General features: G+C 47.2%; 3 protein-coding genes and 1 pseudogene across 8 annotated transcripts in view; 3 read left to right on the top strand and 1 right to left on the bottom strand.

The window, feature by feature from the left end:
• LOC119843022 (zinc finger protein 726-like) overlaps positions 1-10,630 on the top strand; it is a 37,891-nt gene extending 27,261 nt beyond the window's left edge. Inside the window, 4 exon segments of the mRNA XM_043497459.1 lie at positions 5,145-5,233; positions 5,783-5,909; positions 6,904-7,020; positions 7,248-10,630. Of these exon segments, the coding sequence (XP_043353394.1) occupies positions 5,145-5,233; positions 5,783-5,909; positions 6,904-7,020; positions 7,248-8,866 (1,952 nt within the window). The 3' untranslated portion in view covers positions 8,867-10,630.
• LOC119842762 (zinc finger protein 239-like) overlaps positions 1-27,357 on the top strand; it is a 605,953-nt gene that overhangs the window by 385,778 nt on the left and 192,818 nt on the right. The gene's annotated exons all lie outside the window — the stretch shown is intronic.
• LOC122455421 (zinc finger protein 436-like) overlaps positions 1-27,357 on the bottom strand; it is a 258,058-nt gene that overhangs the window by 176,367 nt on the left and 54,334 nt on the right. The window lies entirely within an intron of this gene.
• Positions 22,422-23,881, top strand: LOC119843021 (annotated as a pseudogene).

Here is a 27,357-nt window from a genome sequence, read left to right as displayed (position 1 = left end):
ATGGAATTCAGGCATTCACCCACCTATCATCTCTGCTTTGTGAACCACTTTCTATGTATTGCTTATCGAGTCACTATACAGCTAGGTCAATACGCTCTGCATGCACAGCAATAGCTAGTATGACACTAGTGAAATATTGCTACGGCTTCTTTACACAGGGCAACATTCGGAATAGTTAGGCCATTTTAGATTTGGTTTTGGTGAGTAGTGAGGAGTTCATAGAAGAAATGGTTGTAGGGGACAACCTTGGTTCAAGCAATCATGAGCTAATTCAGTTCAAACTAAATGGAAGGATAAACAAAAATAGATCTGTGACGAGGGTATTTGATTTCAAAAGAGGTAACTTAAAAAAATTAAGGCAATTAGTTAGGGAAGTGGATTGGACTGAAGAACTTGTAGATCTAAAGGCAGAGGAGGCATGGAATGATTTCAAGTCAAAGTTGCAGAAACAATCAGAAGCCTGCATCCCAAGAAAGGGGGGAAAATTCATAGGCAGGAGTTGTAGACCAAGCTGAATGAGCAAGCATCTTAGAGAAGTGATTAGGAAAAAGCAGAAAGCCTACAAGGAGTGGAAGATAGGAAGGATTAGCAAGGAAGGCTACCTTATTGAGGTCAGAACATGTTGGGATAAAGTGAGAAAGGCAAAAGCCATGTATAGTTGGACCTTGCAAAGGGAATTAAAACCAATAGTAAAAGGTTCTATAGCCATATAAATAAGAAGAAAACTAAGAAAGAAGAAGTGGGACCGCTAACTACTGAGGATGGAGTGGAGGTTAAGGATAATCTAGGCAATATCTATCCAATATCTAAACAAATATTTTGGCTCACTCTTTAATCTGGCTATTATTATGAGATTCTGTGGCCTGTGTTGTGCAGGAAGTCAGACTAGATGATCATAATGGTCCCTTCTGACCTCAAAGTCTATGATTCACTGCTTCCCTCTTTGTGCTTAAAAAAATCAAATATGGGAAACAACTGGACTATACAAAACTTTAAAAAATATTCAAGACATGTCATAAGCCTGCTGATAGACAGTGTTTCAGGGAAGGATTTCTGCAATCTTGTATGGTTGCCCTGACTACCACTGTCAGAACTAAGGCCTTTTGATTTCTGAATTAAAGCGTCCATGCAGGAGTTCAAAGCCCTGTAATTTATGTGCATTAAATTCACACCTTTAGTGTCGCACCATGTAGACAAGCCCTTAATAAGTAAAGGGAAGGGTGATAAGGGAAACTGAAGGGGTAAGCCTCTGTTAATATTTTTAGTTTAAAATGTTTTAGCTGGTTTTCCATGACACCCACACAAATAGGGGGCTGCAGACATTCAGATGCAAATACTTCTGCTGGCAAAGGAATAACGATAGCCACACAATCAATATCAGAGTTCTCAAGACATAATAATGGTTTATTTAACATCTGAACCAGCACTATTATCTGTATCCTCAATGCTAAGAAGACGGGTGTTTTTACCATGAGGTAACTAACCTACATTAGCTATCCCTACTGTAAAAACAGAATGGAGACAAGGCACTTCAGTTTCACCAGAAGGCAAAAAAGGTGAGGTCAGTACTATGCCTCCCACTGAACCAATGCAAAGGAGTAACCGGATCATTCATTTAAAAAAAGTCTTGATTTTTGGCAGAACAAAGCAGTAAACTTTTCCGAATGAAGAACATCACTGAAATGTATCATAACAAATGTATCATACGTAAAAGGCTATGACATTAAAATACACAATTAGAAGGATAAACAATTCATTAGAAATATCAATCTATGTATGCAACAAATGAAGTAACAGAAGAGTAAAGTGTGGACGTCAGTGTTTGCAGGATGGGATGTTACTTGTAGAAATAAAGATTTTTAATAAATTTTCAGTTACAAGGTGTGTGTGTGTATGGGGGGGCAGGGGAGGAAGCACAAGTTACTGGACGTCAAAAATATTATAGGATTGTACAACTGTTTTAGGATTATGAATTCTTTAGGAGAGGTAACAGCAGAAGTATGAAGCTAATGTGCCCTAAAGGCTCAGAAATCAAAAGGCAAATTAAAAGAGCGCAAAATGTAGTTATTTGTTTAATTTCATGATTTTTTTGTGTGCGTAATTGATTTTTGAATTTTTGCTTTTGTCAATCTACCTTGGAGTTGTATATCTATATTTAGTTTTAAAAACAGTAGCAATTTATCTTTGAGAAGAATTTCATAAAAGGTACTATTGTGCCCTTGGGGCCAGATTTTTAAAGGGGTTTAGGTGAGTAGCATCTACGTGCTTTCAACCTTTAAAAAGCTGGCCTGTAGTGAATATTTGATAACCAAGCTCTGTACATGACTGAGGCTACGTTTTAATCATAAGTATTTTTAGTAAAAGTCATGGACAGGTCCCGGGCAGTAAACAATCATTCACGGCCTGTTACCTGTCCATGACTTTTACTATATACCCCTAACTAAAACTTGGGCCAGGGGGCTGTGGATGCTCTGGGAGGATGGTCTGGGACCTCCGCTGGTGCTGTGAGGGGAGGCTGATGGTGATACGCAGCCCAGGACCCCCACTGGTGCTAGGGGGAGGCGGGTGGTGGTGTGTGGCCTGGGACCCCCACTGGTGCTGGGGGAAAGCAGGCGGCGTTTCTCAGCCCTGGGACCTCTGCTGCTACTGGGAGGGTGGGGGGAATGGCAGCGGGCAGCCCTGTTGGTGGAACTGGCAGGCTTCCTACTTGGCTCCATGTGTCCCTCCAGCTCCTAGGGGTGGAGCCAGGGTGTTCTGCACACTGCTCCCACTACAAACACCAGCGCTGCAGCTCCCATTGGCCAGAAACTGCAGCCAATGGGAGCTACGGGGGTGGTGCCTGCAGATGTGGGCAGCATGTGGAGCTCCCTCCGCCTAGGAGCTGCAGTGACATGCCAGTGGAAGCTGAGGAGGCCCCCCCTGGGTAAGTGCCGTCTCGGACCCCAACCCCCTGCCCCAGCCCTGAGCCCCCTCCCACACACCCAAACTGCTGCTGCTGGTTGCCTCTGTGACAGACATGCAGCCTTAGTGATGACATGTGAAAATGCGGTGCTGGACAGAGAGGCAAAATAACATTACACAAAGGCATTCCTCATTGGCAGATCAAAGGAAACTGAAGAAGTTTTGACACCAACCCAGGAAATCTGTCAGCCTTGATGCCATATGATCCTAAAAAATAAACTTGTGTATTAAATTTAAAAAAGAGCAAAAATTTAGATTTGAAAAATAGTGTTGCAGTATGAACAAGTGTTATAGCAGAAACATTGTGAGATGTGATTGCTGAAGTTACTATTAAGATATTCAATTTTTATTTGTTATAAAAGTATGCACGATGACATCCATCTGCACAGCTTTAACAAAGGTAAATGATGAAGTACAACGAGCAATAAAATCAAAAATTTTAGAAGTAAATAATTGAAAGCCATGAAACCCCATATACAGCAGATGACCAGAAAAGGCAGTACAACTCAGGCAATCAGAACAGTAGCTAAGACAAAGTTGTGACCTGCTATGAGACTTTATGCAGACCTATAAACTGATAAGGGATTCATCTAAACTCTGACCATTATAATTTTTGGAGCGGCGTGTTCGTAAAATATTTCATGGAATCAAGTCTCCATTCACAGATCAGTATGTCATATCAGACAGGGAAGAGCTGCCTTGTCTAGACATTGGGATGCACTGGGCCTTTAAGAACACAGCCCTGGGAAGCAAGTGCTGAGCTGGATGGAGGGAAAAAAACCCATTTGTTTCCCCCCCACACCCTATTTTTGCAATCACTGCAAATAATTCACCCCATATGGGGGAACTTTCCTTTTCTCTGCCCCTCCCTATCCTAGGGTTTTCTCTTTTGCCACACTGTCTGGCCATGCCTGTACCCAATTCTGAACTGTGGCTCTTACCCTTTGCCATTTACTTTGCTACTTGGCCCCTCTTCTTCCCCTGTCTCCAGCTGTTTGACCCTCCCGTGAAGTCCCTCCCCTCTGATTTGCCTCCTTTTCTCCTTTAAATTCCTGTGAACAGGAGGGAGCAGATTATAGCCCCCTGAAAGGGCAGAGCCAGGCAGCGCCTTCAGCAGATGTTACTGAGCAGGCTCAGTTGGGATGATCCTGCTGAATAATAGGCAAGCTGCAAATTGTGTCCAAAAGTAGATGAGAATGTTACGCTAGTCTCCTTAAAACTTGCTCTGCACCCAACTCAGGTGGGGACTTTCCCCAGTGGCTACAATTAGGGCAGCCCCCGTGTTGGGGATGGACAGGAAAGTGACTCTGCACAAAGGGCCTTTTTCAGGGGCCTGCAGCTGGTGAGTTTGTACTAGAGGGTGACGGGCTCCCCATGTGTCTTTGAGTAGGTGTGTCTACTAGGGAGAAAATGCCCACCTAAATTGGACAGTAACCAGTTCTCTCCAGGCAGAAAGAGAGGAGAAGAAGAGAGAGAGAAGACATAACAGTAGAGTGGAGAGACTGAAAGGGGAAGAGGGAGCAATAAATGGGGAACAAGGTTTCCACACCCGAACCTTGCCCAGCTCTATTCACTGTAGCACCCCGGGAAGATTGACTTTCCTAGATACATTCATGGAGGATAGGTCCATCAATGGCTATTAGCCAGGATGGGCAGGAATGGTGTCCATAGCCTGTTTGCCAGAAGCTGGGAATGGATGACAGAGGATGGATCACTGGATGATTACCTGTTCTGTTCATTCCCTCTGGGGTACCTGGCATTGACCACTGTCTGAAGACCAGATACTGGCCTAGATGGACTTTCAGTCTGACCCAGTGTGGCCATTCCTATGTTCTTATGAAAAAGGTGAGGAGCAGAAAGAGGAAAAGCCAGTTCTTGCCTCTGCTTAATCCCCATGCTGCTGGGGGAATGTGTTGCCCTAGGGACAATGTCAGGAGGACCCCCCAAAGCAGTTCCATTGATTCTGCTCTTCTCTAGCATTTGGCTCAGAGACTCTGTTACTGGGATGCTTTAAAAGTGTTTCAAGGATTTAGTTCCAGTGGGAGGAACCAGGTTTACCTTGTAATAAAGTGACTGAGCATTTTCGCAGTGTCTCTCTGGAGGGAAAGAGCCTGGGGAATTGGGCTGTGAAATAGACTGAAACTCTTTCTGAAACCTCCCCAGTCGTCTTCTCACCCTGACAGGCTGCAAAATAACGACTACGTTTTGCTCCAGATCATCCTATCTTCCTGAGGGACAGGGAAGCGAAATGGCTGTGTTGGATCTAGCTCAGGTAAGGGATTCTGGGGGGAGCTAGTGGGGAAGGTTGTTGTTGAGGGGAAGGACATACATAGGGTGAAGCAGGGAGGGGGACAGGGTATAATAAACCTGCTGGGACATGCACAGCCTAGGGCTTTGTATGTGTGTATTTGTGTGAATATTCCTCCATATCTGAAAGAGGAAACAACCCCCCTGGACAGGGCTGGAAAAACAAACCAGAGTGCTGGAGCCTGAACCCACTAAGCAGAGACTGGTAAAATACAAAAGGAAGGTGTTGGGGGTCCCTGTCCCCTGTGTGGAGCTCTGCTTCCCATATCAGCCTGTGCCTAGTAGGAATGTGGTAAATGAGAAGACCCTGTCGTCCTCCGTCTGCTGGGAGGGACAAGGAGCTCTCACCTTCTCTCGGTTCCTTGGAGCCTCCTGGCCACTCTGAGCAGGATGGGGTGGGATTCTGCTCCTCTGTCCCTACCAGAGCTGTCATGTCTCTGTGCTTCTTCCCCCATGAATAGTGGGATTGTGGCTGGGGCAGCAGGCACTGAGTGGGGAGCACCTGTTGTTTCAGATGCCGGTGACCTTCGAGGATGTGGCTGTGTACTTCACGGAGGGGCAGGGGGCTCTGCTGGACCCCAGTCAGAGAGCTCTCTACAGGGACGTCATGCAGGAGAATTATGAGACAGTGACCTCACTGGGTAAGGATTCCTGTCCCCTCAGTTATTTGAAGCCATGGGGCCTGGATTTCTGAATCTGGTCAGGCTCTTCCCTGCTTAGAGGGGAATGGGTCACATAGTCCAGGGGCTCTCAACCTTTGCAGACTACTGATTTCTTATGTGTACCCCAAGTTTCACTTCTCTTAAAAACTACTTGCTTACAAAATCAGACATAAAAATAAAAAATTGTTATAGCACACTATTACTGAAAATTGCTTACTTTCTCATTTTTACCATATACTTATAAAATAAATCAATCGGAATATAAATATTGTACTTATATTTCAGTGTGTAGTGTATAGAGCAGTATAAACAAGTCATTGTCTGTATGAAATTTTAGTTTTTACTGACTTTGCTAGTGCTTTTTATGTAGCCTCTTGTAAAACTAGGCAAATATCTAGATGAGTTGATGTACCCCCAGGAGATCTCCGCATACCTCCGACATGTACCCCTGGTTGAGGACCACTGGCATTGTCCACAGCTCCAGTGTGAGAGAGCTGTTAGTCTCCAAACCCTCTTCAATGGGATAGGGGAGTCATGAACCTAATGGACTTTCTAATTTATGCCCATCACTCCAGCTTTCCCAGGGGCAGAAGCAGTGTATTATCCTATCTGCATTAATTCTCACTCACACACAGGATCTCTGTTCACCTCCCTTCATGGGACTAGCTCCATCTCTGGGGAGGGCTCTGGATGTTTAGACATAGACAGGGGTTTAAACACCAGAGCTGTGTGTGCCTCAGCAAGTCCCCCAGAGCCCACAAATCCTGAAAATTCGTAGTGAGAGTGTGACAGCTCCCTCCACCCCCAAACATCTGCCTCTCCCAAGGGAGCTCTATGACCACATTCCCATCTGTTCAGATCTCACAACCCCCACCACGGTACGAGGCCAGGTTAGAATCAGGGAATGTTCTTTGTGACAAATACTCTATGAATCTTCAATGCACCCTGATCTTGCCTGATTTCACCCCCTCAGCAGGACTCCCCATTCCCAGACCTGACCTGATTGCCCAGCTGGAAAGAGGGGAAGAGCCATGGGTCCCAGATCTCGAGGCCTCCGAGGAAAGGAAGATCCCAAGAGGCACCCACACAGGTGAGGAGTCAGTGACACTTACACGGAAACCATCTGGTGAACCGATCCTCTTAGCTGTCAGGAGTTTTCTTCCCGACTTCACTTCCCTGGGAGTGTTTGAATGGGATGTGCAGGTAGAATCCAATTTCTCTCTCTCCCCAATGGTTATTGGGCTGCTGTGTTTTCCCTGTTTCTCTTTTCTCCCCAGCACAGAATGACTCTTTTCTGGATTCTCTCTCTCCCAGCAGGTGATAGGACTATGAATGAGAACAGGGAGGAGAATCCACAACAGGAAAGTAAAGCACTGCGGAAACCACAAGAGATGCTTTTGAGAAGAGCTAAAGGGAATTCTTCTCAATGCTTGGAAAATGTCAAAATCCGAGGAAATCAACATAAATCAGAGAGGAAGCTGGGAAACCACCTAAGGAAGAAAGTAGATGAATCCATTCAATATGGGGTAGGATGTAATGATCTCAAGGAAACCATAGTCCAGCCAAAAACCCTCATGGAAGAGAGAACCTACAAGTGCTTGGACTGTGGGAAAAGTTTCAGTCGGAACTATTCTCTTCTACTACATCAGAGAATCCATTCGGGAGAGAAACCCTATAAATGCTTGCATTGTGGGAAAAGTTTCAGTCGGAACTACACCCTTATTCTACATCAGAGAACCAGTATGGGAGAAAGAACTCCTAATCACATTGATGGTGGGAAATGTGTCAATCAGAATTCAAACCTTATTACTCATCAGCAAATCCACACAGAGGAGAGACCCTATAAGTGCTTTGAGTGTGGAAAATGTTTCACTGAGAAGTCAACCCTTGTTAAACATCAAAGACTCCACACGGGAGAGAGAGCTCATAGATGTTTGCATTGTGGGAAAAGTTTCAGTCGGAATTATACCCTTATTATACATCAGAGAATCCATACGGGAGAAAAACCCCATAAATGCTTGCACTGTGGGAAAAGTTTCAGGCGGAACTATACCCTTATTCTACATCAGAGAATCCATACAGGAGAGAAACCCTATAAATGCTTGCACTGTGGGAAAAATTACAAGCAGAAATCAAGCCTTTTTTCACATGAGAAAATCCACACAGGAGAAAAACCCCATAAATGCTTGGACTGTGGGAAAAGCTTCATTCACAGCTCACAGCTTATTAGACATGAGAGACTACACACGGGAGAGAGACCTTATAAATGCCTTGATTGTGGGAAAAACTTCAGTCGGAACCATACCCTTATTCTACATCAAAGAATCCATACAAGAGAGAGACCCCATAAGTGCCTCTATTGTGGGAAGTGTTTCAGTCGGAATTCAAACCTTGTTACTCATCAAAGAATCCACACGGGAGAGAGACCCCATAAATGCGTTGTGTGTGGGAAATGTTTCAAAGATAAGTCAAACCTTATTACGCATCAGAGAATCCATACTGGGGGGAAACCACATGCATGCTTGGACTGTGGGAAAAGCTACAGTCGGCGGTCACATCTTACTAAACATCAGAGAATCCACACAGGAGCGTGCCCCCATAAATGCTTGAGCTGTGGGAAAAGTTTCAATCAGAACTCAAACCTTGTAACACATCAGAGAATCCATATGGGAGAGAAACCCTATAAATGCTTGGACTGTGGGAAAGGCTTCGGTCAGAGCTCACACCTCACTATGCATCAGAGAATCCATACAGGATATAAACCCTATAAATGTTCTGACTGTGAGAAAACCTTCATTCAGAGATCACACCTCCTTAGACATCAGAAAGTCCACATGGAAAAGAGATATCATAAATGCCCAGACTGTGGAAAAAGGTTTAGGAAGAACTCATACCTTATCATGCACCAGAGAATCCATGTGGGAGAGACATCTTGAATGTGGGTGATGTTTCAGTTGGGCATGTACCGTATCGGGCATCAGCAAATCTACACAGGGAAGAGACCTTTTAAATGTCCTTAGCCTGGCGAATGCTGCAATTAGGAAGCTAATGCCATATTGGACACCAGAGACTCCTCCATACACGAGAGAAATGCTATTTGTGCTCTGACTAGGGCTGGTCATGGTAGTATATACATCTCCATTTCCTAATTCCCATACACAGCAGTGGCATTTGGCTCCCAAGTACCTAGCTGCCCATCTCTGGGGGAGGTTCCAGCAGCAGCTGACCCTGAGGTGATCAGGGACCTTCTGGCTTTGCCTGCTCTAAGCAAACCCCAGGCGGAGGAGGAGAAGTCCCGATCAGCCCCTCCTCACTGCTGCAGAGAGAGAAACTCCTCCAGAAGCTCCCGCTGGAGTTTCCCCCCTCCTCCCTTCCCATCCAAGATGGGGTTCCCTTTCCACTGATATTAGAGAAGTATACTTGGGCCAGGCCCCACCTTCACTCCATACACTTGTCCCCATCCTGCGTCTTCCACCAGTCCCTGGGCTCAGCTCAGCTCCCAAACTTATCTGGAACTGTTCCCTGCAGGATAAGTGTCCTAGGGTGCTGGGGATCAGATGTCAAGTGATGGGGAGGGGGTTTTGCCAGAGGTCTGGGGGATTTAATATTTTGGGCTGGTGGAGAAGGGAATCAAATGGACCTCAGAGCTCAGGTGATCAAGATATTGGTGGTCATGAATGAGAAGAGAGGGAGAGTGCAGAGTTAGGGAGGTTCTACCCTCTATCATTCACCTTCTCTGCCCCTTTTCCCTGCCACCTTTACATTCAGAAGGCAACACTGAGAGGGACTAATTTCCACAGGTCCTTTTTTGGGAGGCCTAGAAATTCAACCTCACCAGGAGGCTGAGTTTTTCTAACCTAACGAAGTGGTCAGGAGTAGCAACCAGAATGATCATGGCTTGTTTTGTAAAGGACTTGGAGGTCTACTGATGAAAAGTTCTATCCAAGCATTAGATATAATTTTTTGTGAAATTTTATTTTGGGCCAAGCAAAATGAGACCTGACACTCAACTCCATGGCTTTTTTTTTTTTTTTGCACGTAATGCAATGACTTTGAATGCTGCAACTGATCAATTCAGACATTTCAAACACCTGTGCTCCCTATGCAATGCATGGGGAAAGATAGGCACCTTAGGATAGGAGCCACAAAAGTCAGTACCCTAGGTGGGAAGTCACCTAAGCTGGCCAGTGGGACACACCAGTGAGAGAGTTCTATCCTAAATCTGTCCCTCTGACAGTTATGTATCAAAGTCTGGGCTGCTGGGAATTGCCAATTTCTGCTTGGGATGCAGGGCCGGGAACCCTGCTCCTGGACTCAGGCAACTTATGCTGCAAGCAATTGGTTTATCACCAGGACCCTCACCCAAGCAGACGAGGGTGGAGAGGTCAGAGCGATCTTTGGGGTCATGCAGTCCTGGCAGCAGGATGGGAATTGCACTCACTGCAGTAACTCTTTGTTGTTGTGGGTGGAATCCGCATTCCTTGCAAGATCTCAGAGCCCAGGCTGTAGATGGGAGAGGTTAGTATCTTCCCAAGGGATCCTCCCACTTAGAAGACCCCAGCCTGCCCAGGACATCTGTCAAGATTCCTTCCCCACTCTGAACTCTAGGGTACAGACGTGGGGACCTGCCTGAAAGACCCCCTAAGCTTATTCTTACCAGCTTAGGTTAAAAACTTCCTCAAGGTACAAACTTTGCCTTGTCCTTGAATCCTATGCTGCCACCACCAAGCGTGTTAAACAAAGAACGGAAAGAGCCCACTTGGAGACGTCTTCCCCCCAAGCCCTAAACCCCCTTTCCTGGGGAAGGCTTGATTAAAAATCCTCACCAATTTGCATAGGTGAACACAGACCCAAACCCTTGGATCTTAAGAACAATGAAAAAGCAATCAGGTTCTTAAAAGAAGAATTTTAATTAAAGAAAAAGTAAAAGAATCACCTCTGTAAAATCAGGATGGTAAATACTTTACAGGGTAATCAGATTCAAAACATAGAGAATCCCTCTAGTCAAAACCTTAAGTTATAAAAAGACACAAAAACAGGAATATACATTCCATTCAGCACAACTTATTTATCAGCAATTTAAACAAAACAGAATCTAACACATATTTAACTAGATTGCTTTCTAACTCTTTACAGGACTTCTGACCTCATTTCTACTCTGGTCCCGGCAAAAGCATCACACTGACAGAGCCTTTGTTTCCCGTCACCTCCAGCTTTGAAAGTGTCTTATCTCCTCAGTGGTCATTTCGGTCAGGTGCCAGCGAGGTTATCTTAGCTTCTTAACCCTTTACAGGTGAAAGGGTTTTGCCTCTGGCCAGGAGAGATTTTATAGTTCTGTATACAGAAAGGTGGTTACCCTTCCTTTATATTTATGACACGCCCCCCAAATCACAGATAGGGTGAAACACTGTCTGTGATTTCTTCCTGGAGCTCTAGGAGAAAACAGAGTTAATAAGACACATGCACCTCTAAATATAGTATTAACTATATAAAGACTAACAATATTTTCCACATCTTGAGGATAATTTTAACCAGTTGATTTGAGGAAACTTTAATGGGCGAGTGCATCAGCCACTTCGTTAGAAGCTCCTGGGATGTGTTGGATGTCGAAATCGAAATTTTGGAGAGCTAAACTCCACCGAATACGTTTTTTGTTATTTCCCATGGTGGTATGAAGCCACTTTAGCACAGCAGGGTCGGTTTGCAAGTGGAAACGCCGTCCCCAAACATATGGGCCTAGCTTTTCCAGAGCGTAGACATTGGCGTAACATTCTTTTTCACTGACTGACCAGTTGCTTTCCCTCTCAGACAGCTTCTTGCTGAGAAACACTACAGGATGGAATTCTTGATCCAGTCCTTCCTGCATTAAAACTGCTCCCACACCACGCTCAGATGCATTTGTGGTTACTAGGAACGGTTTGTCAAAGTCTGGGGCCCTTAGCACAGGGTCAGACATGAGTGTCGCTTTAAGCTGGTTAAAGGCCTTCTGACACTCTTCGGTCCACTGAATGGCATTTGGCTGTTTCTTTTTGGTTAGGTCTGTCAGTGGGGCGGCGATTTGGCTGTATTGCAGTACAAATTGCCTGTAATATCCGGCCAAGCCTAAGAAGGATTGGACCTGTTTCTTTGACTTTAGGAAAGGCCACTTTTGGATAGCATCCACTTTGGCCTGTAGGAGGTTGATAGTTCCTTGACCCACCTGGTGTCCAAGGTAAGTCACTCTGTTTTGGCCTATTTGACACTTCTTAGCCTTAACAGTTAGTCCTGCCTCCCTTATGCGCTCAAAGACTTTTTGTAGATGTTCTAAGTGTTCTGCCCAGGAATCCGAAAATATGGCCACATCGTCAAGGTAGGCGATGGCATATTCTCCTAATCCCGCTAGGAGACCGTCTACAAGTCTTTGGAAAGTGCCGGGTGCGTTCCGCAGCCCGAAAGGGAGTACATTAAATTCATACAGCCCAACGTGTGATGAAGGCTGACCTTTCCTTGGCAGATTCATCTAGCAGTACCTGCCAGTATCCCTTGATTAAATCGAAGGTAGAGATGAACTGGGCCCGTCCCAGTTTCTTCAATAGTTCTTCTGTACGAGGCATTGGATAGTTGTCTGGGCGAGTTACAGCATTTAGCTTATGGTAGTCCACGCAAAAACATATTTCCCCATCTGGTTTGGGAACTAGAACCACTGGAGATGCCCATGCACTGCCAGAGGGGCGGATTACACCCATCTGTAGCATATCCTGGATCTCCCATTCTATAGCAGTTTTAGCTTGAGGAGACACCCGGTAAGGGTGGACTTTAATTGGGTGAGCATTACCTGTTTCAATGGAGTGGTATGCCCATTCAGTCAGTCCTGGGGTGGCTGAGAATGTCTCCTTGATCTGCTGTCGCTGCATATGCCCACCATCACTTTTCCTTTCGTAGTAGACACCTTCAGGCCACTCAGCATCATCTCCTCCCTGAGCTGTAAAGTGACAAACCTTTAACTCTCTAAAATAAAAGGACTTTTAGAGAATTAATATGGTACACCTTAGGCTTTTGGTTTGAGGTGGAGAATGCTATGAGATAATTAACAGCTCCCAGGCGCTCTTGGACTGTGAATGGCCCTTCCCACGACACTTCCATTTTATGGGCCTGGAGTGCCTTTAAAACCATGACCTGGTCCCCTTTTTGAAGGAACGTTCTCTGGCATGTTTATCATACCAGACTTTTTGCTCTTTTTGAGCATCCTGTAGGTTTTCTTTAGCAAGGGCTAAAGCAGTTTGGTGGGTGTTTTGTAGGTTGGTTACAAAGCCAAAATTGTTAGTTTCTGGAGAAGGTGTAAACCCCTCCCATTGCTGCTTCACAACTGTAATGGCCCCTTAATCTCACGGCCATATACAAGTTCAAATGGTGAAAACCCTAAGCTGGGATGTGGTACAGCTCTGTAGGCAAAGAGCAACTGCTGCAACACTAGGTCCCAGTCATTGGAGTGTTCATTTACGAATTTTCCTATCATGGCTCCCAAAGTTCCATTAAACTTCTCCACCATGCCATTTGTTTGATGGTGGTAAGGAATGGCAACCAAGTGATTCACCCAGTGAGCTTCCCAAAGGCTGTCCATAGCTCCTGCCAGGAAATTAATTCCTGCATCTGTGAGAATGTCTGAGGGCCAGCCTACCCTGGCAAAAATGTCTGCTAGTGCCTGGCACACACTTTTAGCCCTTGTGTTGCTTAGAGCTACTGCTTCCGGCCATTAGGTGGCAAAATCTATGAAAGTCAGTATGTACTGCTTTCCTCTGGGTGTCTTTTTCAGAAAAGGACCCAGAATATCCACAGCTACTTGCTGAAATGGAACCTCATGGATGATGAGGAGTGGCTGGAGAGGGGTTTTGACCTGGTCTTGGGGTTTTCCCACTCTTTGGCACACCACACAAGTCCAGACATAGGTAGAAACATCCTTGCCCATTCCCTCCCAGTGGAACGACTTTCCCAAATGGTCTTTGGTTCTGTTCACCATGGCATGGCCACTAGGATGATCGTGGGCTAAGCTTAATAGCTTTACCCAGTACTTAGTTGGAACTACCAACTGTCTCTGAGGATGCCAGTCTTCCTGGTGTCCACCACAAAGAGTTTCCTTGTATAAAAGTCCTCTTTCTACAACAAACCTCGGTTGATTAGAAGAGCTAAGAGGCTGTGGGTGGCTCCGTGCTGCCGTCCAAGCTCTTTGGAGGTTTTCATCTGCTTCCTATTCGGTCTGGAACTGTTCCCTTGAGGCTGGAGACATCAGTTCCTCCTTGGATTGTGGATCTGGGCTTGGTCCCTCTGGAAGTGATGCAGGCGATGGGGCTGTTTCCGTTGACTGTGAACCACTCTCCGCTGGTGCACTATGTTGGGGTTCAGGCTCCGGCTGAGCCTCTTGTGTAGGGTTATCTGCTGCTGCCAGTGCAGGTTCAGTGGGACTTGCTGGTGTTGGGGTTGCAAGTACTGGATTCAGTGCTGGCAATGGTTCTGGTGCTGGTTGTTCTACCAGTTCCGGTTCTGAGACTGGATCCACTACTGCTGTTGCAGATGTTGGCATGGGGTCTGGTTCCATTACCTTGGACCAGGTCCTGTAGAAGTTTCCAGAACAGAGCTAGGTATGACAGCTTGCTTAGCCTGGCTGCGGGTGACCATTCCCACCCTCTTGGATAGCTTCACATGATTGGCCAAGTCTTCCCTCAACAGCATGGGGATGGGATAATCATCATAGACTGCAAAAGTCCACGTACCTGACCAGCCCTTGTACTGGACAGGCAACTTGGCTGTAGGCAAGTCAAAAGAGTTTGACTTGAAGGGTTGAATTGTCACTTGGGTCTCTGAGTTTATTAAGTTGCGGTCCACTAAGGAAGCATGGATAGCCGACACCTGTGCTCCAGTGTCTTCCCTCCCACCCTCACAGCTTCTCTCTGCTCTGAGGGTATCTGGGAGGTATCTGGGCCTGAGGACCTCTGGTGTGATTCCAGTGCAATGAACTGTAATCTGTTGGGATTCTTGGGGCAGTTGGCCTTTACATGCCCCGGTTCATTACATTTAAAACATCATCCAGCTGACAGGTGAGCTGGGGTGAGGTGGGTTGCTGGAGAATGGTGTGGCGGGACAGTAAGGTGTCTGGAGTATTCCTTGGGGTGTAGTTGGGGCCTTGGGCTGCCCCCGGAGTAGGGTGTGGTCTGAGGGTGTCCCTTCTGGTATCCGCTCCAACTGTGACCAGGGTTGTTCCTCTCTCCTCCCTCCACCCGTTTTGTTCCGTTTTGCCCCTCCTCTCTGGCGGTCTGGGACTGCTTGTATTGATCAGCATAAGAAGCAAGACTTCCTGCTGAGTCCATTTTCTTATCCCATAAACACTGTTTTATTTCCTCCTTGGACATATTCAGGAATTGCTCCTGAGCCATCAAATCACACATTCCTTCAAAGCTAGTTACACCCCTTCCTTTGACCCATTTATCTAACAGATCCTTTATCTGGTTTAGATAAGCCACATTACTTAGTCCAGGTCCTCTCTTAAGGGCTCTAAATTTTACTCTCTAAGTTTCAGGTGTAACTTGAAATTGCTTTAAAACTAAATCCTTGAATTTATTATAGTTAGAAGACTCATCAATAGGCATCTTATTGAATATGTCCAGAGCTCTTCCAGTCAATTTTGCGACCAATGGGGTCATCTTGTGAGCTTCAGGAATTTTATGGAGTGTGCACAGTCTCTCAAAGGTGAGAAAATATTCAGCAGTATCACTGGATTCATCATACTGTGGACATAGTCGCTCCCATTTGTGGATTGTTGGATAAGGATTGTTAGGGTTATCCGGTATATTTTGCTGAGCCTTTGCTTTCTCCGTCTCCAGTGCATGCTTCCATTCTTTTTCTTTTACCTACATTTCTCTCCTGTGGGCAGCTTCTTTGGCTTTTTCTGCCTTGGGTTGTGTCATCTTAGCCTCTCTGTTTTTTAACTAACTTTACACCCGAGAGTTTAAAAAAAAAAAACTGGCTTGTAAAATTTTTGTGCTGTAATGTGATAGCTATGTTCTCTGATAGCTATTCTCAGTCTACAGAAAAATCCTTGTCTCCAGGCAAATATGATTTCCAGGTGGCAACTACAATTACATTGTGAGGGAAACATTGCTGAATCCATTTAAGAAGTGCCTTTTTTATGTTGTATCTTTCTAGTTTCCTCCATATTTAAAGAGCCTCCTCCCCTCCCCCCCATTTGGGGGAACAGTGTCTCCCAGGTGTTACAATCATCTAGCCTTAATTGGCAGATATCCCCCTTATCCTGCAGTTTGGGGCTTAGTCCCCATATGGGGCTGCTTTGTGTGTGATTGTCCGCCTCCTTCCTGAAGCAGAATGTGTAATTCCTAAACCACTCTATCCCATATAACAACCCTACTGCATTAACCCCTCACGTTCCCACCACTGCATTCACACCAAGGGATCCCAAATGCTCTGTGACAGACTGACAATGTTCTGAACAAACCTTATGGAATTAAGATGAACTTTACTGAAATAAATCAGACCTTACTGAATTAGGTTTAATCCCTTTGGGTCCATTGTGTTAAAAATGTGATTGTGTATGTGTTATTGTGGCATTATACATCTCTTTTCCAGTATGAGGGAGATGTAAATGTAATTCCTTCACTTATCGGCCCTTTGAAACCACTGCCTGGAGAGTGTTGCATAAGCTAATTCAAATGGGATTTTCCAGACAAAGAAAAGACTTTGGGATAAATAACCAAGGTTTAGACCGACTCAGGGCCGCCTTCTTTACCCAGCAAATGGACAAGACCCCTGGTCCATGGAAAGCTTAAATCCTTAGGGAAGGGTTGAAAGGGCTTTGACCTACAGAGGCTCCATAAGACTGGGTGCCGGCTCTGAACTGAAGCTGTGATGAACCTGAAGCCACAAGGAAACTTCTTGAGTGGAAGGACTAATCGCTGGCCAGAGTCCATGTTAGAGTTGGGATGATCTCTGATTAAGCTTATTAGCATGCCTGTAGGTTCTTTTATTGGTTTTAATATGTTTTTTCTGTAATGCATTTTACCTTAAGAATAAAATAGGCTTACTTAGAAAGAGCTGTGTGATAACTTTTAACTGTGGGCAGTCATTGTTAATTGTCTCTGAAGAGAAAGCAAGCAGGCCTGCTGGGGCTGCCTGACTCTGCTGGGACCAACACAGTAAAGGTAGGGAACTAGACCATCTGGAAATGCCCTGATCAGGAGGAAGAGAGACGTGAGTCTCCACCCAAAAGAGGCAACAGTCCGGGTGCCAGAAGCTTGAGAGTTGGGGAGATGCCTGACATGCACCTCATGGTAGGAAGTAGCCCAGGGAATGTAGTAGAAGTTGGTGCTTAAACCCTTAATGGGAAATCCCCTGGCTTCATAGCATCCAGGGTTGGAACCCAGTGGAGCAAGGTGGCCCTGGGTTCCTCCCACCCCGACCCCACACTTGCTTGTTTGCCTGCAAGCCCATCCAGGAGGATCAGGGGCCATAACCTGTTTGGTTGCTTTGCCCCACCCAGGAGTTACAAACTGACTGTTTGTCCTGCCCTACCAGAGAGTCAGAAACCCCAGTTGCTGTTGTTTGCCCCATCGAGGAGGCTCAGGGGCCATAGACTGCTTGTTCACTCGCCCTGCGTGGGGAGCTACAGACTGACTGTTCTGCTCCGCCCTGCCCAGAGGGTCAGAAACCCCCATTGTCACTGCATACCACAGCCAGGAGGCTTGCAGGTGACAGACTGCTTGTTCTGCTCCATCTGGGGGCCATGGCTGGATTATTTGCTTGACCCTGCCAGGAGTTCTGAGGCCACCTTGTTACAATTATTTGATCCCACAGGTAGTCCAGATAATTGTGTGATGGCCCAATCCCACACTGGGCCAATAGGGGCAGCCCCACTTGACAAATAGGGCCCCCATCACAGATCCCCTAAAATTTTCCTCATTTTTTATCTTAGACTGATCCTGCAAAGACTTATGTATCTGTATAACATCATGTCCCGTGCTCCAAGGGTACTGTTCACAACACACAACATGAAGCACAAGTGTAAATATTTGTAGGATCAGGACCTAATTATGTGATTTAATATCCCTTCTGATTTTGGCCCATTTTCTCTCATCTACTATTAACATAATATCTCAGATTTTTCCAAGTTTCTTCTCTAATTATCTATTTAAAAAAATACTTTCAACCCTTTCCCCTTTAATTCTTGGACACCTATGTCAAATCCCCTATAATAGAGGGAATATTTGAATGGTAAGATACTGTGAAGAAAAGGAGGAGACCCTGGGGAGGGAGCATGGATGGAGAATATGAGTGCAAGAGAAGACTGGATGGGAAATGGGGAGAGACAAGACAGTGATAAGGGAGAGATACAATGGCAGTTACCCACCCAATGGGGTAGAAGAAGATGAGGGGACTGCTCCACTCAGCACCTAGTGGGGAATTTTGATACTAGAAATGTTCAAACACATACTGTGGGCAGTGGATGGATTCACACATACTCTGCTCCTTATTTATCATGTGAAAAATCTTTTTTTAAGACAAACTCAGGGTTCAGGGGTCTGATGCCTGACAGTTTGGGGTTGACAGTATGGGAAACTTTGTATATATTAACAACTTATAGAAGCAAGAAGTGTATGCTGAAGTACCCAAGGATATTGGGATCCAGAAGAGTTGGGATACAGGAGAGTTGGCTGTATTTTAAAGAATCCTTATTGAGGTTACAGGGACAAACCATCCCGATGTGTAGAAAGAATAGTAAATATGGCAGGCAATCAGTTTGGCTTAACAATGAAATCCTTGCTGATCTTAAACACAAAAAATAAGCTTACAAGAAGTGGAAGATTGGACAAATGACCAGGGAAGAGTATAAAAATATTGCTCGGGTATGCAGGCCAAATCACACCTGGAGTTGCAGCTAGCAAGAGATGTTTAGAGTAACAAGAAGGGTTTCTTCAGGTATGTTAGCAACAAGAAGAAAGTCAAGGAAAGTGTGGGCCCCTTACTGAATGAGGGAGGCAACCTAGTGACAGAGGATGTGGAAAAAGCTAATGTACTCAATGCTTTTTTTGCCTCTGTCTTCATGAACAAGGTCAGCTCCCAGACTGCTGCACTGGGCAGCACAGCATGGGGAGGAGGTGACCAGCTCTCTGTGGAGAAAGAAGTGGTTCAGGACCATTTAGAAAAGCTGGACAAGCACAAGTCCATGGGGCCGGATGCACTGCATCCGAGAGTGCTAAAGGAGTTGATGGATGTGATTGCAGAGCCATTGGTCATTATCTTTGAAAACTCACGGTGATCGGGAGAGGTCCCAGATGACTGGAAAAAGGCTAATGTAGTGCCCATCTTTAAAAAAGGGAAGAAGGATGATCTGGGGAACTACAGGCCAGTCAGCCTCACCTCAGTCCCTGGAAAAATCATGGAGCAGGTCCTCAAGGAATCAATTCTGAAGCACTTAGAGGAGAGGAAAGTGATCAGGAACAGTCAGCATGGATTCACCAAGGGCAAGTCATGCCTGACTAACCTAATTGCCTTCTATGATGAGATAACTGGCTCTGTGGATGAGGGGAAAGCAGTGGACATGTTGTTCCTCGACTTTAGCAAAACTTTTGACACGGTGTCCCACGGTATTCTTGCCAGCAAGTTAAAGAAGTATGGGCTGGATGAATGGACTATAAGGTGGATAGAAAGTTGGCTAGATTGTCGGGCTCAACGGGTAGCGATTAATGGCTCCATGTCTAGTTGGCAGCCGGTATCAAGTGGAGTGCCCCAAGGGTCGGTCCTGGGGCCGGTTTTGTTCGGTATCTTCATTAATGATCTGGAGGATGGTGTGGATTGCACCCTCAGCAAGTTTGCAGATGACACTGATCTGGGAGGAGAGGTAGATACGTTGGAGGGTAGGGATAGGATACAGAGGGCCCTAGACAAATTAGAGGATTGGGCCAAAAGAAATCTGATGAGGTTCAACAAGGACAAGTGCAGAGTCCTGCACTTAGGACGGAAGAATCCCATGCACCGCTACAGACTCGGCAGCAGTTCTGCAGAAAAGGACCTAGGGGTTACAGTGAACGAGAAGCTGGATATGAGTCAACAGTGTGCCCTTGTTGCCAGGAAGGCCAATGGCATTTTGGGCTGTATAAATAGGAGCATTGCCAGCAGATCGAGGGACGTGATCGTTCCCCTCTATTCAACATCGGTGAGGCCTCATCTGGAGTACTGTGTCCAGTTTTGGGCCCCACGCTACAAGAAGGATGTGGAAAAATTGGAAAGAGTCCAGTGGAGGGCAACAAAAATGATTAGGGGACTGGAACACATGACTTATGAGGAGAGGCTGAGGGAGCTGGGATTGTTTAGTCTGCAGAAGAGAAGAATGAGGGGGGATTTGATAGCTGCTTTCAACCACCTGAAAGGGGGTTCCAAAGAGGATGGATCAAGACTGTTCTCAGTGGTAGCAGATGACAGAACAAGGAGTAATGATCTCAAGTTGCAGTGGGGGAGGTTTAGGTTGGATATTGGGAAAAACTTTTTCACTAGGAGGGTGGTGAAGCACTGGAATGCGTTACCTAGGGAGGTGGTGGAATCTCCTTCCTTAGAGGTTTTTAAGGTCAGGCTTGACAGAGCCCTGGCTGGGATGATTTATTTGGGGATTGGTCCTGCTTTGAGCAGGAGGTTGAACTAGATGACCTCCTGAGGTCCCTGCCAATCCTGATATTCTATGATTCTGTGATTCCAAGATCCTCACTGAAGGATCCCCAGGGAATGTGCATTTGCTACTTCTGTGAAAGGCCAGGGCATACTAGCCAAGAAAGGAGGAGATCACAGTCCCAGGCACTCAAAACCAAAGGGGCATCAGGAATGGTTGGCCCATCAACAGAAGAAGGCCAAGCAGGGGCAGGATTCCTAGGCCTGTCCTTGGTGGAAAATCAGTCTGCCTACAGTACTGAAAGGAAGTGCCAGCATATCTAGCGACTTCTGTGAATGAGCCTTTGGAGACTAACTGCTGAAGTACTTAGAGCAAGGAAGAAAACCAGTTGTTGGTTTGATACTGGCTCAGAAGTCATCACCATTACTGAGTCGCTTTTTTCAAAAATGGTTTGTACGTCTAACAGCAGCTAATGGAATGGCAATCCCAGTGGGGGGATGCCTTGAAGTAGACATATAGAGACACCTGGGTCAGACGCTGCCAGGAAAAAGCATCTTCATACTGAAAGACAAAGTCTCTGAAGGAAGTAATCTGAGAGATGGAGTCCCTGGGATGGTAGGGATGTACATCATTAGTGAGCTGAAGGAACTACTGTTGCCAGGAGAAGGAACTAGGAGGATGAACTATCCTAAGCACTCCAGCTGAAGACAGATTCTAGGTAATCCATATTTCTGGATCGTGACAGCCTTCAGGGATGTGGTGTAGTGGTTAGCAGAGCTGCCATCTAAGCAGTAGGTGTGGATTCAATTCCCAGCCAACACAGTGTCTTCTTCAGCTATTTCCCATCTTGTATCACAACAAATGAAGCGTTGCAAAGTCCACCCCAGCTTTGTGGCGCTATGGAAAGTGTGTTGGACTTTTAAGAATAGCTTAGAGTGAGGAGGGCCAGTCATTCAAAAATTATAGGTTCAAATCCCACCAGCATTTCTTGAGTGGCTACTCTGGCAGCTTTTATGGAATAGGCAACCACTTGAATGTGGCCAAATGGGCCAAACATAAGGGAAGAAAGGCAAAGCTTTTCAGTACAGTACATAGCTCCCCCCACTTTCAGAGCGATGGGCTCAGCTCTTTTCCTGCCTCAATGTGTAGCTGAAATATATTTTGGGGAGCCCAGCAGAGCCCATGGGATCCTGTTATGATGGAGGGTATCTTGAGAGGGCAGGGCTTAACCAAAGACACAGGTGGAACCCTGACCCTTCTCGTATAAAATACCCCAACACTTCCCCTTCCTTTCTGGCACCACCAAAATCCAGCTGTGAGTTGAACTGGCTGTGGGATTTCCCCTTCACATCCCGTTATCCCTCTGTCCCACCCCAGAGCCAGCTGCATCTCAGCAGTGGTGAGCAAGCCCAAGGCAGCTGTGCTGTGCGGCTGGTCCCCAACTGCCCCACCCCAGAGGCGGTTGCATTTCACTGTGAGCCTGTGACCCTGCTATCGTACACCAGAGGTGCCAAATTGGGTCTCTGAGCCTGTGGGCTGAGCCTGTGGGCCATGCCCTGGGATCCCACCAGCCACCTTGAACCTAGGCCCTATGCGTGCACAGCCCAGCAAACTTGCTGCTGCCAGGGTAAATAACCCCAGGTGACTGATCCCTGGCTGGTGCTCTCAGCACTGTAGACGAGAACCGCTTGGTTCCAGCATCAGCAGATTCCTCCCTTGCACTGAGTTGGGAACTGCAGTAAGAGCCACAGAGCCATGCCTGCAGCAGGGAGCCGGGCAGGTGAATCTGTGTAGCTAGGGGTGTGTGTGTGGGGGGGTGTCCCTCAGGTTCTGCAGGTGCACCCTCCATGGAGCTCCAAGAGAGCCGCTTCTTAGCCACCACCGAGAATGTGATTGTGGCCTCCATGAATTACCGGCGGGAGGCACTGGGCTTCCTGTCCCTGCCCCAGGCTGCCCTGGGGAACACTAGCCTGTGGAACCAGCGCCTAGTGCTGTGCTGTTTGTTGGAGAAAGTGGCCACATTTGGTGGGGACCTGGCCCATTTGACGCTCTTCAGCCAGAGCGCTGGGGCTGCCTCGGTCGGCTTCCATCTCCTTTTGCTGGGGAGCCGCTCCCCTCTTTGCCCATGCCGTTCTGCAGCATGGTGCCCCTGCCTCTTTCTGGGCCTGGTTTAGCCCAGAAGCCACCAAGGAGGTAGGCCGGGTGTTGGGCCATGACCTAGGTTGTAGGGTGACCAGACAGCAAATTTAAAAAATCAGGACGGGAGTGGGGGGTAATATGAGCCTATATAAGAAAAAGACCCCAAAATTGGGATTGCCTCAATAAAATCAGGACATCTGGTCACCCCACTAGGCTGTGCCAATCTCAATGACACTGCCCGCGTGGGCAACCTGTGGGGGAAGGAGCCATGAGACTTTGGGAAACACAATGTGTCCATGCCAACTGTAGACAGGGATTTTCTGCCCTATGTGCCACCGAGACTCCTGGAGTCTATACCTCTCCTGGCCAGCGTCACAGCCAACAAAGGCTCCTACATGGTCATCAGTGCCCTTAGTTTCACTGGGGTGAATACCAGCCACATGAGCTGGGAGGAGCTGCTGGAGGTGCTGAGGGTGACAATGCCGGGGCTGCCATGGAACCCTGTCCAGACAGTGGTACAGCCAGGAGGAGCAGTGCCCAGCGTGGTGCCGCTGCACCATGGCTCACGTATCAGTGATGATCACGTGGTATTCCCCATAGCCAAGATGGCCAGGCGGATGGTGGAGGCTGGTGGTCCCATATACGTCTAAACCTTCACCTTCCACCGCGGCAGCTTGTCTTCCCCCAAACAGATGGGGGTGCCGCATGGCTCTGAGGTTCCCTACCTCTTTGGGACCCTGGCGTCCATGGTGGGAGCCAACCACATGCACGGAGGCCGAGGCCAGGCTGAGCCGCAGGGTGATGTGGTAGTTGGCGGAGTTTGCCCAGAGTGGGTAAGGGAACCTCTAAGAAGTTGCTACCCTGAGTGCTGCCCTTGGGTTTCAGCTCCCAAGCCACCAGCCCCTGTTTGTCTTACAGCTGATGCTACTGCCAACCAGCCTGGATCCAACTGCACTTTCAGCTTCTCTCCACAAACCCACCTTCAGCTTACACCAGGAGAGGGCAAACTATGGCCCGTGGGCAAACATCCAGCCCGCTAGCCAATTCAATCCGGCCCTCGAGCTCTTGCTGGGGAGCAGGGTCAGGGGCTGCTCCGCACGCATGCCGCAGCTCCGTTTGGTTCCCAGAAGCAGCAGCATGTCCCCCTTCCAGCTCCACAGGCTGCCCCTGCCCCAAGAGCCACTCCCGCAGGTCCTATTGGCAGGGAACTGTGGCCAATGGGAGCTGCAGGGGTGGTGCCTGTGGACTGGGCAGCGCACAGAGCTGCCTGCCCGCGCCTCCGCATAGGAGCTGGAGTGGGGAACATGCCACTCCTTCCGGGAGCTGCTTGCGGTAAGTGCCACCCGGAGCCTGCACCCCTAACCCCCTCCTGCGTCCCAACCCCCTGCGCTCTAGCTCTGATCCCCCTCCCACCCTCCAAAACCCTGGCCCCAGCCCAGAGCACCCTCCTGCACCCCTCATCCCTAGCCTCACCCCAGAGCCTGCACCCTCAGATGGAGCCCTCACCCCTCTATGCCCCAATCCCCTCCCTCAGCCCAGAGCCTCCTCCCACATTCTGAACCCCTTAGTCCCAGCCTGGAGCACCCTCCTTCACCCCAAACTCCTCATCCCCAGCCCCAGCCCAGAGCCCGCACCTCCAGCCAGAGCCCTTATCCACCCTGCACACCAACATCCTACCCCAGCCCAGAGCCCTCTCCTGCAACCTGAACACTTCATTTCTGGCCCTAACCCAGAGCCTGCACCCACAGCCAGAGCCCTCACACCATCCAGCACCCCAACCCCAATTTTGTGAGCATTCATGGCACTCTATACAATTTCCATATTCAGATGCGACCCTTAGAACAAAAAGGTAGCCCACCCCTGGCTTACACTCTAATTTGGTGTCCCCAGGGCCAAGGAATAGAGTTAATTATTACTAAATCACAACATCCTTGTTCAGGCTTTTGTTTTTTTCCCTAGTCCCCTACCAACCACAGCCATGAACAAAACAACATTTTTTCTTCTCAGCCAGAAATTATCATTATCTTTGAAAACTCATGGCGATCGGGGGAGGTCCCGGATGACTGTAAAAAGGCTAATGTAGTGCCCATCTTTAAAAAAGAGAAGAAGGATGATCTGGGGAACTACAGGCCAGTCAGCCTCACCTCAGTCCCAAGATCTTGAGAGTGATGGTCGTCCTGCAGGATAGGTTGTAGATCCTTGATGATGCGTTTGAGAGGTTTTAAGTTGGGACCTGAAGTGGTGTTAACGCTAGTGGCGTTCTGTTATTTTCTTTGTTGGGCCTGTCCTGTAGTAGGTGACTTCTGGGAATTCTTCTGGCTCTGTCAATCTGTTTCTTCACTTCAGCAAGTGGGTATTGTAGTTGTAAGAATGCTTGAGTTGACTGGACGCTCATAATCAGGTGGCTTCCACCATGACCCTTTGGACCTTTTCATAGTTACTGATTCCCAAAAGCTCCCCATAGCAGGGGCTAGAGATGCTGTCTGACATAGTGATGAACCAGGTTCATGGTGTGAAGGACTGTGACAAACGCAGAAAATATTCCTTAGACCCAGCACCACAAAAGCTTCCCCTAGATCTGCCCAGTTCATTTTCTCACACGAAAACTCTGCCCCCAGACAGCTATACCCTGGACTGGACACCAATGTTCCCTCTTAATTTTTTTCAATCTGTGTGAGGAATAAAATTTGCTCTGTGCACTGAGATATGTGCGGATGTGCGCCATCAGTAGAAACAAAAAACTCTAGATATACTATATATTTTTAAAGATTTACCATAGGGATAATTACTACAGCCAGGACAGCTGTTTCGCGGCGCAAGTGCTGGGAGGGAGGGTGGAGAAGCAGGACCCAGAGGCGCTCTCAGAGGAGTAGGTGGAGCGAAGTGGAGCGAGGTGGAGGTGAGCTGGGGCGGGAGCTGCCGGTGGGTGCAGAGCACCCACCAATTTTTCCCCATGGGTGCTCCAACCCCAGAGCACCTACAGAGTCAGCGGCTATGCTCAGAGCTCTCCTCCCACACTGGCGCCTAGAGATGAACTTCCACAAAACCGGGGTGGAAGAATCCCTTCCTCCTAGCTGATGTTTGGTGTCAGGGCCTCATAGGTTAAACCAGCCCTCGTTGTGAATCTCATCCGGAGACAACACCACCATACAGGGAGCACAGGCACATAACACTGGCTTTGTGAGTCTACAGGTCTTATCCAAAGTGTCTAGAGGTGAGAGTATATCTGCTATCCCCTGCATTCTCGAGAGATTAACTGCACTGGTGTTCTGCTCTGCAGATTCAGCTACCAAGTCTTCCCTCTGAACCTGAGACACAGACTGTTCACTCATAGAATCAGCATGGAGATAGTCCTCTCTCAACAACCTTGTCTCCCCATCAAGCTGGCCAAACACAGCCACTTGATTATAGGACTGTTCAACTTTCTTAACAGCTTTCGCTACATCTGAGACCTTCTCAAAGCTATCCACACTGTATCTTTCCATTCACAACAGAAAATTTCTGGCTGTTAGGAACTGAAACTTTCTTGATTAAATCACTGTCACAGCTTTCAGCTACAGCAAACTGCTTGCAAAGACTACCATGAGGATTCCTTTCCTCAGGAACTTCTTTAAGCAACAACTCATCCGTCACAGAAATTTTTCCCCTTACCCTCTTCACCTAGGGCTTGCTCTAAAGGAACATTTCCCTGAGCAACAACAGACACTTTCTGGGTCTCATTTACATGCAGGATCACCTTTGGCTCATCAGGCAGATTTCTACACAATCTCCTTTCAGGCAAACTGCTACATTTCATAGTCAAAAGGTCAGAATCATTCTCCTTCCCTTTCCACACACACGTTCAGGAATCTTTTCTTTCTTGCTACAAGTTTCCACACCATCAGTAGGTAACACAATCAAATCACCTTTATGCTCTTCTTGTGCCCTGGCTAGGGTATCACGCTGATCAAACAGAGTTGCTACACCCTTTCCCAGCCACACATTAGCAACAGGCAAAATACAAGCACAAGAATTGTCTTGTCTCTGGAATTTTTTAAGACAGTAACTGGATGCAACCTAGTTACAGTGCCATACTCCCTTGCAGACACAAACTTAGGATTATTCCCTTGTTGGGCTTTAGTTGAATCCAGAACCAACTCTGAGACAACTGTACTATTCTCAACCATCACAGGCTGAAAGGCACCTTCTGCCTGCTCCACAGACAAAGAGGAGCCAGAGACACATTCTCCTTTACCAAACACACAGCCTGGAATCTCATTTCCCTTGTCCCAGCACACAGGGCTGTTCACAGACAACTGCTTGGAGACTGGGGTAGCTCCCTCTATGGGCAAGTAAATACCCCTGACTAACACTGGCACGTTTCCTTCACTGTCACAATTCTCCACACAGGTAACAGGTAAGGAATAGGGACACTCATCTTCCACTATCCTCACCTTCCCCAACTGCTGACTAGATAAAGCCATCAGATCACAAGGCTGCCTAGGCTCATCCAAACTTTCCTTACCAAGCACATTGCCCCTCCCCACAGATAAACTGCTGTTCTTCTCACTACACTGAGCTACTTCCAGCAAATCACAGTTACCTTTTCCAGCTTCACTTGTACAAGCTGTACTCGCCAACAAACAGTCCATCACCCATCAAAAA

This window comes from Dermochelys coriacea, chromosome 14 (genome assembly GCF_009764565.3).
Source record: "Dermochelys coriacea isolate rDerCor1 chromosome 14, rDerCor1.pri.v4, whole genome shotgun sequence".
NCBI lineage: Eukaryota > Metazoa > Chordata > Testudines > Dermochelyidae > Dermochelys > Dermochelys coriacea.
Note: the sequence above shows the minus strand (reverse complement) of the source record. Positions and strands in the feature narration are given on the sequence as shown.